Below are 18,842 nucleotides of genomic sequence, written 5' to 3'. Positions count from 1 at the left end.
ATTTTTCAATTTATTTGCAAGGCTGGCTTAATGACTATGGCATGGTATCAGTGGTTACTCTCATAATGCATTAAATATATAGCTTTAAATGATTTTTACAAGTGAAAACAGAACTCTGTGTTCATTTAGTTCAAATTTTATTGTGGATATAATGAGGAATCAAAGATTGTCCCTGTCCTCAAGGTGCTCATTGTCAAGTAGGGGAACAAACATTACAAGACAAGGGAAAATGCTTGGATGGCAGTACCCAGAGAGCTGTGGGAGCCCTGCAGGGACAGGGGTGGGGGGTGGAGGTGGGCGGGAGGTGAGGGTAGAAATGTCCGGAAGGGACACGGAGGAAGCGGAAGCTATGCCTTGTCTGAAACTTAAAAGCTTCAACGTAGGGAGGGAAGAAGGCCCAATGGAACCCTGTGTGCAGACAGGAGGCAGGAGAGGGTGCGGTGTTTTCAGGGACCGTGGTGGTCCCAGGATGAGTATAAGGCAGTAAGAGATGGATACCCTTTGACAGAAAGAAGGAATGAATATTGACTCTATAAATACTAGTTACTTTACATCATGATTGCCTGTTTACTCAGTTTTTACATTTCTTTAGGAACTATTTGTAATCTTTTTTTCAGTCACCCCTGTGTTACTTACGGAAATATTATCATGCCTGTCACTGATGAGACATATTAGGAAAAGTGAAAACGTATTCATTAAAGTGCTTCCCTTTGAAGGATACTGCAGCTACTGAGAGCTTTGACTATCACTAACACCTTGATGGGCTCTATAAAACAAAGCATTACCCAAGTAGAAGAAAATTATATCATGAATACTTGAAACTTCTGTCATTTTCCTATAAGCGACTGACTCATAATTTTCAACAGTTATGCCTTCAAAATCTTTGAGAGGGGTCAAAAACTCATTTTGCAGATGAAGAAACTGAGGCAAACAAAGAGTTCTTCCTGGTCTTAATGTGAGAGACTGGAGTATATCAGGGAGATTGTTGCTTTGGATTGTATCAGAGTTCTTAGTCCCATTTTATACCGATAAGTTTCAGTTTCTTTTGTAAATCCCAAAGTGGGAGGTGTCTTGAGATTTGTTCTTTTACCTACTGGAAATATGTCACATGATCTTCATAAAGTGCTCGAAGTGCATGATGCTGTAAGAAGCTAGAGCAGCAACTATTTCTCTGACTGTTTAGTTTAGAAGAAAGGACTTGCAGCATTGATTATTCATGAAGTACTGATTGTGGAGCTAGTTACATCCTTCAGAAGTCAAGAGTATATGATATGAGCATTTGGATTTTTTTTTAATCACAATTAATCATCTGTCTGAAGTGTCTTCGCTGGATTCTTCTTGTATAAGAAGGACATAGCTTCCCGCATTCCTGCTGATGCACTTGACAGCACTGCCAAAGCAAATAAGACATCGATTAAGGCAATACATAAATAATCTGTATTCCATCTTTTCCCTGGTTACATGGCTTTTAATAAATTATACAAAGAAGGAGGATACTGGTATTTTGAATGTAACAGGCTTGTTATGCATAGCTTTCTGAAAATAAAAAAATCTACACGAGTTCTTCCCTTTCCAGATCCCTAAAATGTCCATCTGTCCCACTGTCTTCTCTGCACAGTCCACATAAAATAGTTGTAACTAAAGCTATTACTGAAGTTCATGTTTAATACCTATAACTGAAGCTAGGATAGAAGACATCAGGAAATAATGAAAACAGCATGTAATTTTAATTTTAAAAATATTGAACAGATTTAAAAAAAAAATCTCAGAAGACCAACTACATTTACACTAGATGCATTATTAAAAGAATAATGACCTTTAATCTCGCTGCACTGATTTTTCCAGTTATAAAAGTTATATGTGTTCATAACAGAATATTTATAAATATATGAAGAATAAAATTAAAATGACCCATTATTCTACTTCCCATGTAATGCAGTTGTTATTAAAGTCATTTTTCTTGATACGGATGCACCATCATTTACTTAACCATTTCCTGTTGGCCATTTTGGTCATTAAAATATTTTTTGCCATAATGAACTTCTTTATATATAAATTTTTGACATTTCTGATCATTTCCTCAGGATAGAATTCTAAATGGAATCACTGGTTCAAATACCATGAATTTTTTTGGGAAACTTTTGATACATGTTCATGAATTGCTTTCCAAAAATGATAATGCCGAATAACACTACTCCCAGCAAAGTATAAGGTTGATGGTCTCATCACGTGCTCACTAGCAAAGCATGGAGTTTTAATTTTGCCAATTCAATAGGTGATAGTCTCCTTTGAAAAAGATACCTAGTAAAAATAGCTTTTCATCACAGTTACAGAGGAACTGTAAATACTATTGTAGTCCATCTAACACAGATCTAGGTATCAGCAACCCACTGAGACAGTATGTACTGAGGTCCTACTCTGAATAAGATGCAGGCCAGCCCTTTAAGGAGTTCACAGCCATGGCAGAGTTTAAAGCCTGTGTGGATAGATTCTGTTCTCCCTCCCTCGCAGCCACAGCCCACAGTGCTTAGGGGAAGGCAGATTCCAGACCCTGTGCCCCACCTTCTACCCATCCCCATCACCCTGCTCTGGGGCAGCCGTGTGAAATGGGCAAGCCCAGCAGAGGCAGGTTAATGAGCTCTTAGCTCAATGCTTGGGCCCCAGAGAATGTGTCAAATATATTTGCTTGTGCGTTTTCACAACCACTTATCTAGTTGGCTTACACTTTTTGTCCATTGAAAGGGAGAGGGAGAATACATATTTCTTGTAAGTTTATGCCTCTGGTCTTTTCATTCTATGTCCTATTCACAAATAGAATTTTGTAGTTTGTATTTAGTTGGATATTTACATTTGAAAAGGAAATCATCAGATAAGCCAACTCTCTGTAAAGGAAAGAGAATTCTTAATATCCAGTGTATGCTATCTGCTCTTGTCATTTACCCAAGAATCTGTATTAAAGTATATCTTCTTAGAGTAATCTTTGACCTTCAGGGGATATTATACTGTAGGAAATCATTGTTTGTATATGTATGTATACACATATTCATAGAATATATGTGTATTGAATATACATATGAATATGTATGTACTGAATATACATATATATTCTTAGGCACTAAATTCATCAGTTGTTCATATTTAAAGATAAGAGGGTAACTTCTCAGAGTCTCTGTCTAACCCAGTGTTTCTTTCTCCTAGTCCTGGTCGGCCACGCCACTGTCTCTTTCTAAGTCTCCAAAATTATTGACAGATGTCTTCATGTCTAAAAGTTCTTGAGAAAAGTACATTCCGAGGCAAAACTTCAACAGATCTATGTAATTGTACTGGTGAGGTCAGGGAATTCACTCAATCCATCTATCCTTTGATAAAAGGATAAAAAGTAATGACATACCATAGACTGATGGCTGGAATTAGTAATAAAACAGCGGAGAGCAGAAAGACGAAGCCTTTGTACCAAGCAACGGTGGCTGAATAAATTCCGTTGAAAGTAGAAACTGCAGTGATTCCGCCAAGTGTTTCTAAGAAAGCGAGACAAGCGAACATGGTGCCTGTTTGGGGTCAGGGTGTGGAGGGAGAGAGAGAAAAGGCTGAGTTACACAACAAACAAAAATAATGCAGAAAACGGCTACTCAGTGAAAAGTGCAAGCTTGGGGGCACTGCTTGGTGAAGGAAAGCTACTCCCTCAAAATCCCTGAGAAGGCAGTCACCCGTTTTGTGGGTGAAGAAACTGAGCTCAGGAGTTCTCCCTGGACCTGGTGTGAGAGGCGCTGGAATCAGTCCTCCCAGGGTCCTTGCGGCAAAGCTAAAAGGCACTGCAAGCTGAGGCGTGTGCAATCTGCCGCGTCTCCCGTCCCTGCTACAGCCTAAGACACAGCCCCACCTGCCCCTGAGGTCCACGGTGCCACCTCCCACTCTCAGTCCCTGCGCTAATCTGGGACACACCTGCAGGGGCAGGATGGCTCCCAGCGAGCAACGTCCCACCCACCGTCCCACCCACCGGCCCTCGGAAAGGTCAGGTCAGATCTGGCAAGAGTGACGGGCAAGGCGGGAGAGATAATCTTCTTACCATACATTCTGCAATTTGAATTTGATCTCTTCCTCCAGAGTAACAAAAAGTTCAGTCACACAAGATTCCTGTGTGACTCATCAAGTAACTACATAACTGCCCGGTGCTCTAGTGAAGGTTATGCCACAGTCTGACACTGAGTGATTCTTTACAACGTATTTTTCTGTCTTACCTGCTTACAACTGGCTCCCCTCTGAGGGGACTCTGCTGTCCTTCCCGCTTGCCACAGGCCAAGTGTGGGAAAGGGCAGGCCCTGGAGCGTTGCTCAAGAAGCCTGAAATGGCTGCATGATCGGCCCAAGCTCACAATCAGAGAAATGGTCATTTTTCTACCAGTTTTGAGTTCAGTCTGGAATCCAAGACCATACTGACTGAAGAGTGAAACTTCCGAAAGACAGCTGGTCATCTTGATGTGCTTTTTTCCTCTTTGTCAAATTCTGCATCACCACAAATGTGGCTGTCTCAGCTCTCTGTGGCTTCCGTGGCATAAGTTCCTATGTAGTTTCTGCAGACTCTTCTTAAGCCATTGCTTGTTCCCTACTTCGCCGAGTTTACTTTTCCATGATAAATTGTAATATATTTTTCTTACAGACAGTGCAAATCCTATAAATAATTGTGTTTGATTGGACTGATAGGAAGGAAAAGGGCAAGCTTGAGGATCACCTTTCATAGCTAGGTTATAGTTTACATGTCTAGACTCTAACTTTCCCCATGGTCTTGGTCTTTTAGACTGTGTATTGATTTTTATCTATTTAAACTTTCACTCTATTATACATATTCTCATACATTGCTTCAAAGTCTTCATTGAACAACAGGACACATGTTCATAAAACAAACATGTCTCTGCAGAATGCTGGGTTATCAGAGATGTGTCTTCTTTTGACCAAAATGAAAGTTCTGTCAATGTCAAGGGCACATCTGCTTTTTTCACTGCTGTGTCCCCAGAGCGTAGCTCTGCTGGCACCTGGTAGACATTTAATATAGATTTGTCAAATGAATGAATAAAAGCTTCATTCAAGGGCAATTACCAGTCATCAAGTAGCATGTGCACTTATTGCCTCTATGATTTATGACAATACAGGAAGTTAGTTTAATTGAAAAGAAGTTCTCCTAGTTATGTATCTACGTTATTGTTTCATTTTATTTCTGATCCCTTGCTACAGCCGGGGACAAGTGGTATGGTGCTAATCCTATTATGCAGCCGCTTGAGTTCTTTCTTGTTGGGAACTCGGTCAGGCCGTGCTGTGTTCTGACACAAACAACCATCTCATGAAGTAGCTCTAGCTTGTTGCTGAACTTCCCTGAGCAGCACAACTTATCATTACTTCATTTCTTTTTATTGCGAAATTATATTCCGTTGGACAGACACACCTCATTTTGTTTATTCATCAGTTCATGGACATTTGCGTTGTTTACGCTTCTTGACTATTACAGATAATGCTGCTGTGAACATGTGTGGACAAGATTTTGTGTGGACATATGTTTTCATTTCTCTTCGGTATATACCTAGAAATGGAATTGCTGAGTCATAAGGTAACTCTGTTTAACTTTATGAGGAAGTACCAAACTGTTTTGTAAAATGGCTGCATCATTTTACATTCCCACCAGCAGTGTATGAGGGTTCCAATTTCTCCACATCCTCATCAACACTTCTCATGGTCTGTCTTTTTCATCTTGGCCATCCTAGTGGATCTCATTGTGGTTTTCATTTGCATTTCCCTGATGGCTAATGATGTTGAGCATTTTTTCATGTGTCTGTTGTCCATTTGTACATCTTCTTTGGGGAGATGTCAATTCAAATCCTTTGCCCATTTTTTAATTGGGTTGTCTTTTTATTGCTGAGTTTTAATAGTTTTTATATATTTTGGATACAAGTTCCTTATCAGATGTATGATTTGCAAATATAGTCTCCCATTCAGTGGGCTGTCTTTTCACTTTTTTTTTTTTTAATAAATTTATTTATTTATTCATTTTTGGCTGTGTTGGGTCTTCGTTTCTGTGCAAGGGCTTTCTCCAGTTGTGGTGAGCGGGGGCCACTCTTCATCGCGGTGTGTGGCCCTCTCACTGTCGCGGCCTCTCCCGTTGTGGAGCACAGGCTCCAGACGTGCAGGCTCAGTAGTTGTGGCTCACGGGCCTAGCCGCTCCACGGCATGTGGGATCCTCCTGGACCGGGGCACGAACCCGTGTCCCCTGCATTGGCAGGCGGATTCCTAACCACTGCGCCACCAGGGAAGCCCCTTCACTCTCCTGATGGTGTCCTTTGAAGCATAAAAGTTTTTAATTTTGATAAAGTCTAATTTATCTATTTTTTCTTTTTTTGTTGTGCTTTTGGTGTCATACCTAAGAAACCACTGCATAATTCAAGGAAGCAGGTAGGTTTTTACATACTGTAGTTTTTATATTCCTAAGTGGTTTTCCAATTAATCCTCATCACACAATCTATAAACAGCTGTGTGAATATATAGCTACATCTTATGAGTGGAAAAGAATCCAGAAATGTATTTTCAACCTTATTGAATTATGCAGTCTTCTCCAGTGTTGACTAAAGTGCCATAAGTACAATAGCATAATTATGAATTATTCATAAACAATTGATGTGAACATTTGCACCAGGCTAAGACATGGAACAAAAGAAAGCTCCAAGGTCTCATAATATTCGTATGATAAAGGAAAACGAGATCAACCACATATGCCTAGTATCTAACAAGTACCCAGTTCTAACTAGAGATTTAATTTTTGTTTTCCTTCTGTACTGGTTTTTCTCTGCCCTCCCCTTCAGCTGTTTGATCTTCTGTGCCCTGCTCTGTGCTTGGGAGGCTGACCCCACAGATATTATGACTTGGACTTCCTTGGACTTGGTCAGTGGGGTCCGGGAGGAGAAGGCTGTGCAGTTTCTTCTCTGCTCCCTCCCTCCTTGGGCCATCCTCTCCTCTGTGCTGCCCTTCCCTGAAGTCTCTTGATTGAATCAGCTGAGTGGGATGCTGTTTTTTCTAGGACTCTGACTCAGGCCCAGCTCTAACATTTGTGGGATCCAGCGTAAGAATACAATTAGAGGCCTACAAGTTCTAAGTATTTAAAAGTTATAATTCTGGGAGTTCCCTGGTGGCCTAGTGGTTAGGATTCTGGGCCTTCACTGATGTGGCCTGGGTTCAATCCCTGGTTGGGGAACTGAGATCTTGTAAGACGTGTGGCGCAGCCAAAAAAAAAAAAAAGTTATAATTCTGACTAACAGACTGTTAACTAAGATATGTTCTGTCTCCCTACTCTGAGAAAATACCTTCCTAATGATTGGAGGTCAGACACAAACTTAGAATTCTCAGACGTTTTAGAGTTCCATGTGGAACATGACAGCCCTGGGAGAGCTGGCCCTCACCCCCCAGCCCCCAGCCTGCAGGCTGCAGCCACACACATTATATTCTACCTTTTGTTCTGCTCAGAAAGGGCCATTGACACGTGGGTGTAGACACCCCGCCCTGCAATTCCAAGGTTGGGCCAGACCCTCCTGTAAAGAGTCACCCTTTGGCTACCCCTTTGGTGTATAGGAGAGCACACTGGGGTCACAGTCTACCCTCAGGAGAATGGGTCTGAGGAAGAAGATCATCAAGGCATTCACTGGATATGAGCTGTTCAGCTGGGAGTTATGGGGACCCACGTACCCAGAGTGTAGCCTAGAAGGGGGGAGTGTTGTGGGCTCCCAGGGGGCATATCGCCTGGCCCTGAGGTCTCCTCTCCCCTTGGGGCGGGGCAGCTCCAGAGAAAGCCTTCTAAAGCACCAGGCCCCGGGCAGGGGCTCCCTTGCTTGAATATAAGCTCTTCCTAACACAGACCTTACCAATTCAAAAGGAGTTCTGTGCAGAAAAAGGGTTGTAGAATACCCTGAAGAATCAAAACTGATTGTACACAGATATGAGTTGGTACAGATCATAGATTCATTCTATTCCTTAAGCAAATTAAACTCACCTTGTTCAGTAGAACGAACCACTTTTGATATCATGGACCGTAGAACAGAGAGTGGCACAACAGTGAAAAGGAATGGCAGCCTGACTGTGAGAGGAATAGTGGAAATTACTGGCTGAATCAGAAAACTAAGGGTCCGTTTTAAAGCTGGAACACTTAATCTCTAAATACTTCATTTTCTATAAGCATCTTAACCCTGCATCTAACGGCTGAATTAATTAATGGTAGAATTCTGTTCAATGAATTAAGATAGACTATAGACAGGTCAGTTTAAGATTACTCTCAAGTTTAAGTTTACTCTTAAATTCTTATTCTAGTGCAGAGAACAAGAGTTCATGGAAGTTACAGGTCCAGATCTACATAATCTGCCACTTGAAATTGATCTGTTTCCCTAGTTTCTAGAGTAACGTCATGTTTAGCAGGTTGCGACTGTTAATAAATTTTAATAAATTTTTTGTTTTCTGTTTTTGCTCTTTCAGACTTGGCATTCTCATCGTTAAAATTCTTTTATTATATTGATCTACTTATTGGTAAATTGGTTCCTTATCTTCTTGCTTGTTCATCTTTGTGGCTGAATAATTTCACGAACACAAATTGCCTCTGCTCTTAAATTATGACCCTTAATAGTAGCATTTTTAGTTATATGACAAAATGGTAAGATATTACATTTGCAGACTGCTTTAAAGTTTTCAACATGTTTTCACATATATTAACTTACTTGGCGTTGGCAACTCCAAGGGAAACATGGAGGGAGAACTGGCATTTACTGAACCCTCGGCATTGCGCTAAGTGATTTACAGTTATCTCTTCTAATATTCGTTATAACCCTCTGAATTAGGTACCGCTATGCCCATTTTATAGATGAAAAAACAAGGGCTCAGAGTAGTTCAGTAGCTTGCCCAAGGTCACCTAGTGCTGTAGATGGAAATTAAGCCCAATTCTGTTTGGTCACCCTGCTTCCCTGCAAGGTAGCAAGAGGTTAACACTGCCTTTGTAGAAAAAGACTAAATTGGATCTCTCTTGAGGCCCCACTTTAACAGATCCTTTAAACCTTTGAAACACAGTATCTCACTCAAGCCCTAGTTAAGGAAGCAGTCCTATTTGCCAGAAAGTGATTCATCAAAAGCCAATTCATGAAATGACCAATTTGCTGAAAGATCAATTTGCAAAATCTTCTTGAATATATTCAATGAATTTCTTTAATGTATCTTTCGAGTATACTTTACACAGTTGTCTTAAAGTTGTAGCCTTCTTAGCATCATTTTAAGAAATATTCAAGTTGGTGAATGCTATTTTGAAGGACTGATTCACAAGAAGAATGTTCCTCAAAACAATTTTTTGGCAAATATGCAAATTTGGAAAATTGTGGTTATTCAACTTTTTTTTTTTCCTTTAAAGTCAGTTGGCTTTCAGCTTCTGGCAAACTAGCTTTAAACAAATTACCTTTACTTGAACTAAAATGCATTAAATAGAGAATTTTATATTAAAGTTTCTCACCCAACAGACTAAATTCATTTTATGTAAACATCAATACACAGTTCTGGGCTCCACTTGTCACTTACCTAAAAACATCATCAATGTTGTTCTGGCAAAAGCAGTCATAGCCATTCCCACCATGGTGGTAAAGATTCCAATGAAGGCCATGTGAATATCGTCCATACAGTAAGAAAAAAGCCATATTCCTAGGAAACTGCTGAAAAAAGAGACACTACCCAAAGCTGATCCATAACCTATTAAAACTTCATCCCAGCAGAGTGGTGAATCCAATTCATAAAGGATAAAAATGGGGGAAATGCCAATTGTCACGAAAAAATAAGTGATCATTGTAAAAAGCGACAAGCAGAGCAAAGATCGTTGCTCACCAGAATTATTTTTAAAAAGCATGTAAGTTCGGTAAAATAAGTCTTTAAAGCCTTCAGTCCATGACTCAGAAACATTCTGAGATGAAGGCTCTTTCACTGACTCCTCAAGAAGGAATAAAGTATAAATCAAGTTAACAGTAAGAGCCATAGTAGCAATTGAAAACGACCACACAAAGCCTAGTTCTCTAATAAAATAGCCAGAGGACAATCCTGTTAATCCAGTGACAATTCCAAGCAGGAAGTCAATTATAGCTATCCGAATTGTTCTTTGTTTCTTTTCTTTACATTGATCAACTATGTAGGCAAAAGAGGCTCCCAGAAGTGTGGTGTAATTGCCACAAAGTGCACCCAAAAAGGTAGATGCAATCAAAAGCTGGATTGGAAAGGCAAAATAGGAAAGCAAACAGAGCCAAGCACTGTTTGCAAGAGCACCAAAAGAAGACAAAATCAAAGGGAATTTTCGTCCTCCGTGGTCACTATGAGACAGAAGCATGAATGTAGACACGAGACCAGGAATTAACCCACTTATGTCCATCTGCAGATTAAAAAGAGACACTTTTTTCTGAACTTCCTGCAAAGAAATAAAAAGAAGACAAAGTGTTTACAGAGGCTTATACAATATGCCTAAAAATACCCTGGTACATACTTTTTCTTGATACTGCCAGTAGGTCAGGGATGGGGAATCTCTAGTGCATGAGTTTGATATAGCTTAACTCTTCATCCAGTTCACAAAGCAAATATCAAGAGGTGATACAATCATCAATGCTCAGTCACAATATTCAAGTACCACAGTGGAGACATTAATCCATAAAAATAAAAGTGTGTGTACTGGTGTATGTCTGACTTCTGTAGAGGATCCACAGAACCCAAGGCCTCGGGGACTGGCCATGTAATGACTGCTCTTTCTTCTGTGAACAGTTAGCACTAAGAGATCATGACCACTGTTCTAAAGCAAGAACGGTACCCTTTCCCATGATACACCTTTCCTTCTACTCTCAAGGGAATGAATATCACATGTAAACATCGTATCTGATAGACCTTTATTTAGATAGAGCTCAGTTGTCCTTTTACGTGTCTCCACAAATACTCCTTTATTTACTAAAAATTAAGATAAAACTCAAAGAGGAGCTTTGTATTGACTAAAGACGGTAGCGTGCCATGAACTCAGGAGTGAGCTAAACTCAACTTGCCTGAGGACCAAAACAACTACGTACACGTGGATTGGCAGATGTAACAATCGTTACACTAGGTATTTGATGGGAAGAACTTGGGGTGATTTAAAAGCATTTTCTTTTCGCCACTTCTCTGTATTTTCCAGACTTTATATTAAAGGATATGTGCCGTTTTTATAACAGGGATTACTAAACTCATATTAAAAAAGATTTATTCATGTAATATTTAGAAAGCACCCTAAAAACCACAAAAATATCACAAAAATACGATGAACCACAAAACTATCAGATACTGAATTAATGGTTTTTTAAAATAGTGAGCCTATTTTTATTTTTATGTATTTATATAATTCAGGCCATTCCATGTTGCCAGGAAATGTTCTGGTCACTCAGACCCAAAACTTCAGTCATCTTTGCTTCTAGCCTTTCCCTTCGTCCATGCCCCCCCAACACAATCTATCCTGTTCCCCTAAAGTTTCTCACTTTACCTTCTTGATGGTCCCATAGTTGTCACTTGAATGACAACTCCCACTGGTTTTCACCTGGACCACCCTGGCATCTAACTGGTCTCTTCATTCAATTCAGAATATAATGTCAGTCTTACCACTTTGCAGATCATAGACACTACTGCTGGGCACATGTTGCATAGTACCACAGCACACTATCGGCATGTCTCTCACCTGCTCAGAAGCTGCAGTGTCTCCCCACTGCCTGGGAAAGTCCACACTCCTTAGCCTGGTACTTAAGGCCCCCGAGACGTGGCCTGATCTCATCTTCAGCGTTATCCCCACTCACCCCCCAAATACGGTCTGTGTTCCAGGCACAGTCCGTAGTCAGGTCCCACTTAGACTTCCCTGAAATTCCCAAACAGGGGTCGTCACTCCTTTTCCTGAACCTTCTCATAGAACAGTTATCATTCCGCAGCTGTACTTTTTTGTGTATTGATTAAGAGCTTGAGCTCTGGAGTCAGAGGAATCTGGATTCAATACAGTCAGTTCTGTACACCACAGTTAGAGTGGTCTTTAACAGCACACATCAGCTCGTGTCGCTCCTCTGTCAAACCCCCAGTGGCTTTCCTTACACTGGGATAAATGCAAACTCCTTGCCACGGCGAGGGACGACCCCACGTCACGTCGCCTCTGATTCATCTCCCCTTCCTCACTCCTCTCGGCCGACAAGCCGTTCCGCAAACCTCCGTGCTACTTGCTGTTCCCTCTGCCTGATCGTCGCACAGCTCACTTCCTCAGTTCAAAGCCACTTCCTCAGAAGGGCCTTCCCTGACCATCACTCAATCCAAAGCAACCCCACTAATCCCCACCCAACGCTCCAGCCCCTTATCCTTGTTGTTTTTTTCCTTGGAGACTCACCGGCTCCTTGACAGGAAATTATATTTTATTCGATCTGTGCATTGTGTGACTTCCCTACTACAACCTAAGCTCCCGGGTGGGGTGAAACCTTGTCCTCTTCACCATAGTATCACCAGCTCCAAGAACAGTGCTTCCAGGGAGGGTAGGTACTCAATAGACAGATTGATTAAATGAACAAACCATCAAGTAAGATAAGCCTCTGTAACTTGCATGCTATGTGTGATCCTGACCAAATTACTTATCTCTGTAGCTTCTTCATCTGACCAGAGGGAATGTCAACAGTCCCAATCTTGCAGGCTGTCAGGAGACTTAAAATTAAAGTCAATATAAGGTGCTCCACACAGGGCCCTCGTACAGTCAGTGCTGTTTCATTTTTACTAGGTTAGATCTTTTGAGCACATCTTTGTATCTCCTACAGATATAGAAGCCATCAAGTAAATATTTATTGAATAAACAAATAAATGAAACAGTTATCGTTTAATCAACTCCTCAGCAAGATGTTCCAGTTTTGGGTTCCTCCTCCCATTTCCACGCCTCCGCCTAAGTCCTGTCCTCTCCTTTTTTCCTACTGTCATCCCAGCCCAGTCTGTTACACACACTACTTGCCTCATCTGCAACCCATGTTGTCAAATTCAGATCTTAACAAACTCAAAGCATATTTCAACCATAAATCAATGTTGAGACAGAAGAAATTGTGTTTGAACATTATAAACGCTGGAGAATTATAATTATGTGTTATGTGTTATATATAAGGGTAGATGGGAGAAATCAGAGTAAAAAAAAAAAAAGCTATTTCCTATACAAGATTGAACAGAATGACAAGGTGCTGAGACGGGGATAAACTAAGGGAAGTGCGATCAATTTTAAGGAAGTCACAATTTCGTAGGCTAAAATGCATATATTAATTCCAGTTGAGCAGAAGGTATTCCTTGTCTGCTGGTGACCAGGGATTGTGTTATTAAAAGGTTTATAAATGAATTCCTGAGCAAGAACAACTTCATGATCTGTTGGGTAACCCGAAGTTGTCCCCTCCAGCGGCAGAGTCCCTGTCTTGAAAGCCGCCTGAAGAGAATAGGCCACAATGGCCGGTGTAACACTTCAAAACCAATCATTTACAAGGGGAGGAGAGGGCGGTAAGGGGCTTAAAAATTCCTTCCTCCACAAAAGTCAATAGACATCCCAGAATTCCCTACTCTCTGCCCTTTGCCAAGAGTTTCCTTCCACAGCCTTGCCACTTTGTTAAGAGGCCTTTTAGAGATTAATCTCATCGCCCAAGAGAAGTATGTAGCTGTACTTATAGTCACAGGGCTCAGAAAACTTGAAGATTTGAGAGATAGGTTAGATCAATATCCATATGAATATGTATGTTATATATACCTTAACCCCAGATGGATTGAAAAATATGACTTTCATCCAAATAGACTTTGAAAATGTTAAATATAAGTGAAATTGCTCTGATGATTCTTATATTTGTACCTTGAAATTCATAATACTATCTTGCATACCAATACGTATGTAAATGTGTATTTGTTATGTGGGAAGGATAAATAAAAATGGTATAACAGAGGTTCAACACATTGTATTCTTACACACAACTGATCTTTTGGGAGAGTGGCAAGAAAAATCTGAGCTGAAAAAGAAAATCATTTATTTTATCAGGGGCTGACCCTGTGCTATGACATCTCTTATTTTTAGGGTTACAAGAACAGTCCACAGATCTCTAAATGGAAGCTCATAGAACAGGGAACATTTGTTCTTGGATTTAAAGGGGGCAGAATATTCTCTGAGAAGCTGAGCAGGGACAGGATCCAGGGAAGGGGCCAGAAGGAAGTGTTCCTCTGTCCTAAGGAGCAAGTGGTGAGTGGGTCGCCACGCCCTGTCCCAGTTGTGGGTGGGATGGTTTCTAGTTCCCCAATCTGAGAAAAAGCACCTGTAGCTCTAGCGCGCCGACTGTAAGGCAAGGGATCTAGGGCTGTGTGTTCTCTTGAACATTAATCCAGTGAAACAGCAGTCAATCGATTAAAAAATTTGGCAAAAATCTTCAAGATGAGACCCCTGCTCTGGGCAGTGGGGGGCTTTCAGCAGCTGGGTTAGGCAGGGAGCGGGGCCAATACTCACCACCTGCACAGCTACAGAGGTCACCAAAGCGGCTGGACCAAGGCCCATCTCCCGTCACCCTAGAGGGTGAGGACAGCCGACCTTTCCAGACACTCAAGTCCTCTCCTCTGTCCCTCCCACTGCTCCCAGGGCGCTGGTGAAGGAACTCACAGAATCGAGTGCAGAAACTGAGGAACCTCTGCAACCTTCTTACTCCCTGGAGATTATATACGTGTAACAGGAAACATTCTTAAAGGGAGACAAAACCAAGAGGAGAGCCCCTTGTCGGCCCTTCTGTTTTTATGACCTCACTCTAGGCCAGAACCTTGATGTCTGCACGGCTGTTCAGAAATAATCTGTTCTTTTCTCCGTGGGTGCAGGCGACTCAGAGTCCCTTCGACTCTTTTCATCTTCTGACTGGGGAAGCAGCACCACTCTTTTGCCATCACAAAATATTCCCAAGGGGAAGAGTTCAAAGTTTACAAGTGTGGTTGCTTTTCAGGCCTTGGTGGCGGGGGGGGGGGGGGGGGGTAATTTCCCAATCTGGATGCTCTCTCTCCTTTGCACTTGGACACTGGTAGACTGTTAAAGACCGCCTAAGGGAATGCAGACGGGCGGCGTACCTCCTGGGGGAGGAGGCTGGACGAGGGGAAGGAGAGGCTCGGGAGTACCGGGCTGAACGTCGTCAGTGTCCTAAGGGCGCAAGTGGGTGCTCTCCACCCCGTGTGCTCACACACACGCTCCGCGGCGCTGACTTGAGAACACCGAGTGATGGGTGACAAGTGCCACCCTCACCCCATGACAGACCCTGGCGCCGCGCCCACAGTCTTCAGGCATGGGCCGCTTTCTGGGGTCGCTGAAAACGGGGTCATGCCCGTGAAGCGGAAGCGGGTAGGGAGGAGGCGGGCAAGGGAAAGGCAGGACCCACGCTTCACCCCACCCCTGGCCACCAAGTACCATCCCAGCCTGCCCCGTCCCAACTTTCAGGCTTTCCGTGGGGAGGAAGAAAGGAGACAGCCACGGAGGAGACGAGACTGCCCTGACATTTTCTGAGAGAAAGGAGAAGAGCCAGTGTCACAGAAGAAGAAGGGGGTTTTAAGTAGAAGAGGCAGATTAAAGGTGTCAGGAAGCTTCAAACAGAATGAGAGCTGAATAAAGGCTTTTGGTTTGGGACTTAGGGGTTTTAGGGTGACCCTTAAGAGCTCAATGTATGAGGAGTGCAGTATCGTCTTTCCTTTAAAATCCTGTTGCACATTCCCTTTTTAATACATGTTAGGAATAGTTTAATTTCTTACCTCCTGGAATGCGAAAATTGGGCTGCTTTTGTTTTTTGCACACTCAGAAACATTGCTATCGGGTGCAATGCTGTAGTTGCCTGTTTCCTCCCATATTCTTCTGTACACATATTGTGTTGTCAGTGGAGCAGTCAAAGTCATAGCAAATACACTAAGGCAAATGGCAGGTTCCACAAATGGAATCTTCATCTTGCTTGGGTAGGTAGCTGAAATTCTATTAAGAAAAGGAGAGAGATAATCAGTTGCACTCTTATCCGAGAGGCTAGATTTTCAATGATGGGGAAGTTAGAGGAATTTTGTGGAGTAAACAAGCAAACTAGGGAACAGAAAGCAGTAAGCACTTCCTAAGAAGATAACTTTCACTTAGGAACAGGGTACGCAGTAAACCTGAGACTGTCGCGCTTACCATTTTTAAGAGCTGGACCTTTAAGGACTCAACCCGCCCTTGAGATGATTCTTTAAGATAGTCTTAATAAGCTGTCTACCACTTTGGCTATCCAGTGGTCACACTACAACTCCCACACTGAATACTGCCAGCTCGTTTTCATAAGGGAAACAGTGAGGTTGCTCTGGGGACACGACAATTACGTAATTGTTTATTATTGATTTTGCTGCTTGTGAACAGCGGACAGGAAGGGGGCCTTTAAAAAGCAGCTTCCAATCGTAAGGCTTTGTTTATGTTGTTTTAACTCACCCCACGGTCACAGTCTTCCTGCCGAGCTAGGCGCGGGTCTGACCGTTTGCGGGGCCGGAGTCTCGGGGGCTGTCTCCTTTCAGGGGCTGCCCTGCGCCCGCGGTGCCTCCTGGGCAGCCAGCGCGCACGGAGGCTGGGTCTGCGCCGCCGCGCTGGGATGGGAAGGGGAATTGCCGCTGAATTCGACCAGATGCACAGGTCGGGAGACCGCAAGCCCTGATTTTAAAGCAAAACAAGAAAGCGCACTTCCGCGTCCAGAGTGGCAACGGTGACAGTTCACCGCGCAGCCCTCGCTCGGCTCCTGCGTGGCCCTGCGGGCTCCGCCCGGCGAGCTCCCGCGGGGCCCGCGCGCCGGGCAGCTGCTCCCTGAGCCGTCGGCGGGCTGTCGCTGGGTCCGCGGCCCGGCCTGCGCTCGCGGTGACTCAGCCCCGCCAGCCGAGCATCGCCTCCGGCCCAGGAGACGGGCCTCGGGGGTGCTGGTCCCCCGCCGCCTGGGCGGTCGCTGTCCTGCTTTCCTGCGACTGGGTCCCTTGGCCGGCACCCCCGCGGGGATTGGTCCGCGCCGACGTCGCTCCCGAGCGCCCGCCCCCGGAGGCGCCTGTGGGGCCACCGCAGCTGGCAGCCCCGGGCTCGTGCAAGGACTCTGCGGTTAGAGAGGTTTTCTGGGTCCGAATATCGCTTTTCACGGAAGCACACAGGAGATTTGTTGCAGAAGTAACATTTTGGGATGCAGGCTCCTGTAGCATCCGTGCGGGCCAGGCAAGTGCTCTGAGAAACGCAGAAGAGGGGGACCGGGTAGGGGCGCCCGTGGAGGGTGCGGGAGAGAGAGTGCTCCTGGCAGAGTTAGCCGGGGTCTGGAATGTGGTCGCTGGCTCTTCTTGGTGATGCAACCTTGGGCTAATTATTTCATCTCTATGAACGTCCATTTCTTTATCTGTCAGGTGGGCATTAACAGCCTTACCGGCTCGTTGCGATGAAACCCTCGAGGTGTGCATACAGCACATCCCCGGAGCAAAGGAGCGAAAGTACATTCCCCCGCAGCAAGCCCACTAGGAACACACTTGAAGATGAACGAGCTGGATTTACTACTTCTTGTAACGGGGAGGAATGCATTCACAGGGGACCACGGGATCAAAAGCTGTATTTTCCAGGGCAGAGGTCTCCAGGAGAATTTTGAAATTTTATGTTTTCAGTTTAATGACCTAGAGATTTTAGCGTAAGCATATTCTGAATTGTCTTATAATCAAGTACCGGCACTTGATGTCACCTGTATTTGTATTTCCACTTATGATCACATTGGCTCCAAGTAAAAGTACTTTAGCAATGTCAGAGTAAAGAGAAAAGAGGTGGACTAAATATATAAACGATACACCCAAGCTAAATGAAGACCAAAGGATGTCATATCATGTTCAAAATGTTTTCATAGTATTCCAGTAAAAAGTGTGGGAGAATTGAGTTACCACCTGACGCATGAATAGACATACTGATCTCCAAAGAACCTGTGCTGTACCAGGCGATGCCATATTCAAGTGGCAAAGCCAAAACAATATAGTAGCTACTAGATTTTGTTAGTTTCAAGAAGAAAGTGGCTTTTAAGCTTCTGATAAAATCAGCGAAGTAAGATGTGGTGAAAAGATCTTAGTTACACTAAGCAATGACTGCTTAGTAGGTGATTGTCAATACTGTGCTCATAAGTGTTTAATCATACAACTCCAAGCACCAGTTGTTGAAAGAGAATATAATCTGATCATATGACCTTGGTCAATAATATGCCAAAACAGACCTGGATAGGTCTTATCTATCTGAGAAATTCATAACCTAACTTCAACGCTTGTCTTTCTTGACCTCTGTTGCCTTGGATGCCATTGAACAAATTCCTCCTTCTTGAAATATTATCTCCCTTTGGGTTCCATGACACAACTCGATCTTTCTGTTACCCTGAGAGCTCCTTAGTTTCTTCGGTGGGCTTGCTTCTCCAATGGTACTGTTTCTCAGGTTCCATCCCAGCTCCTCTTCTGCCCTGTCAATCACACCCACATTAGTGGTCAACCACCAATATACCCATCACTCCCAAATCTCAAGCTCACCCAGTTCTCTTGAACTTGACACCCAGAGCTTCCACCCGAGTGTTTTAAAAAACCACTGCACACTTTAAAATGTCCAAAACATATACCATCTTCCTTATAAATCCAATTCCCTCCTGAAATCCCTGTTTCAACTAATGATCTCACCTGTCCAGTCAGCAAAGTCAGAGACCTGGGAATCATAACTGGCTTTTTTTTTTTTTTTTTTTGGCTGCGTTGGGTCTTCGTTGCTGCATGCGGGCTTTCTCT

General features: G+C 43.1%; 2 protein-coding genes across 4 annotated transcripts in view; one reads left to right on the top strand and one right to left on the bottom strand.

Annotated features, from left to right (window-relative positions):
* POMP (proteasome maturation protein) overlaps window positions 1–18,842 on the top strand; it is a 57,157-nt gene that overhangs the window by 30,723 nt on the left and 7,592 nt on the right. The window lies entirely within an intron of this gene.
* Window positions 121–17,265, bottom strand: SLC46A3 (solute carrier family 46 member 3). 2 transcript variants are annotated; one of them, XM_082434560.1, is made up of 6 exons: window positions 16,510–17,265; window positions 15,816–16,029; window positions 9,585–10,455; window positions 8,026–8,109; window positions 3,392–3,548; window positions 121–1,390 (listed from the first exon to the last, which is right to left on the bottom strand). In XM_082434560.1, exons 2-6 carry the CDS (start codon window positions 16,002–16,004, stop codon window positions 1,306–1,308), a joined length of 1,386 nt encoding a protein of 461 aa, XP_082290686.1. In that variant the 5' UTR covers window positions 16,005–16,029; window positions 16,510–17,265; the 3' UTR covers window positions 121–1,305. The 2 variants fall into 2 exon arrangements, with proteins under 2 accessions (XP_082290686.1, XP_082290687.1); XM_082434561.1 differs by lacking the exon at window positions 8,026–8,109.

Source organism: Balaenoptera physalus (genome assembly GCF_965194825.1).
Source record: "Balaenoptera physalus genome assembly, chromosome: 18".
Classification (NCBI taxonomy): Eukaryota; Metazoa; Chordata; class Mammalia; order Artiodactyla; family Balaenopteridae; genus Balaenoptera; species Balaenoptera physalus.
Note: the sequence above shows the minus strand (reverse complement) of the source record. Positions and strands in the feature narration are given on the sequence as shown.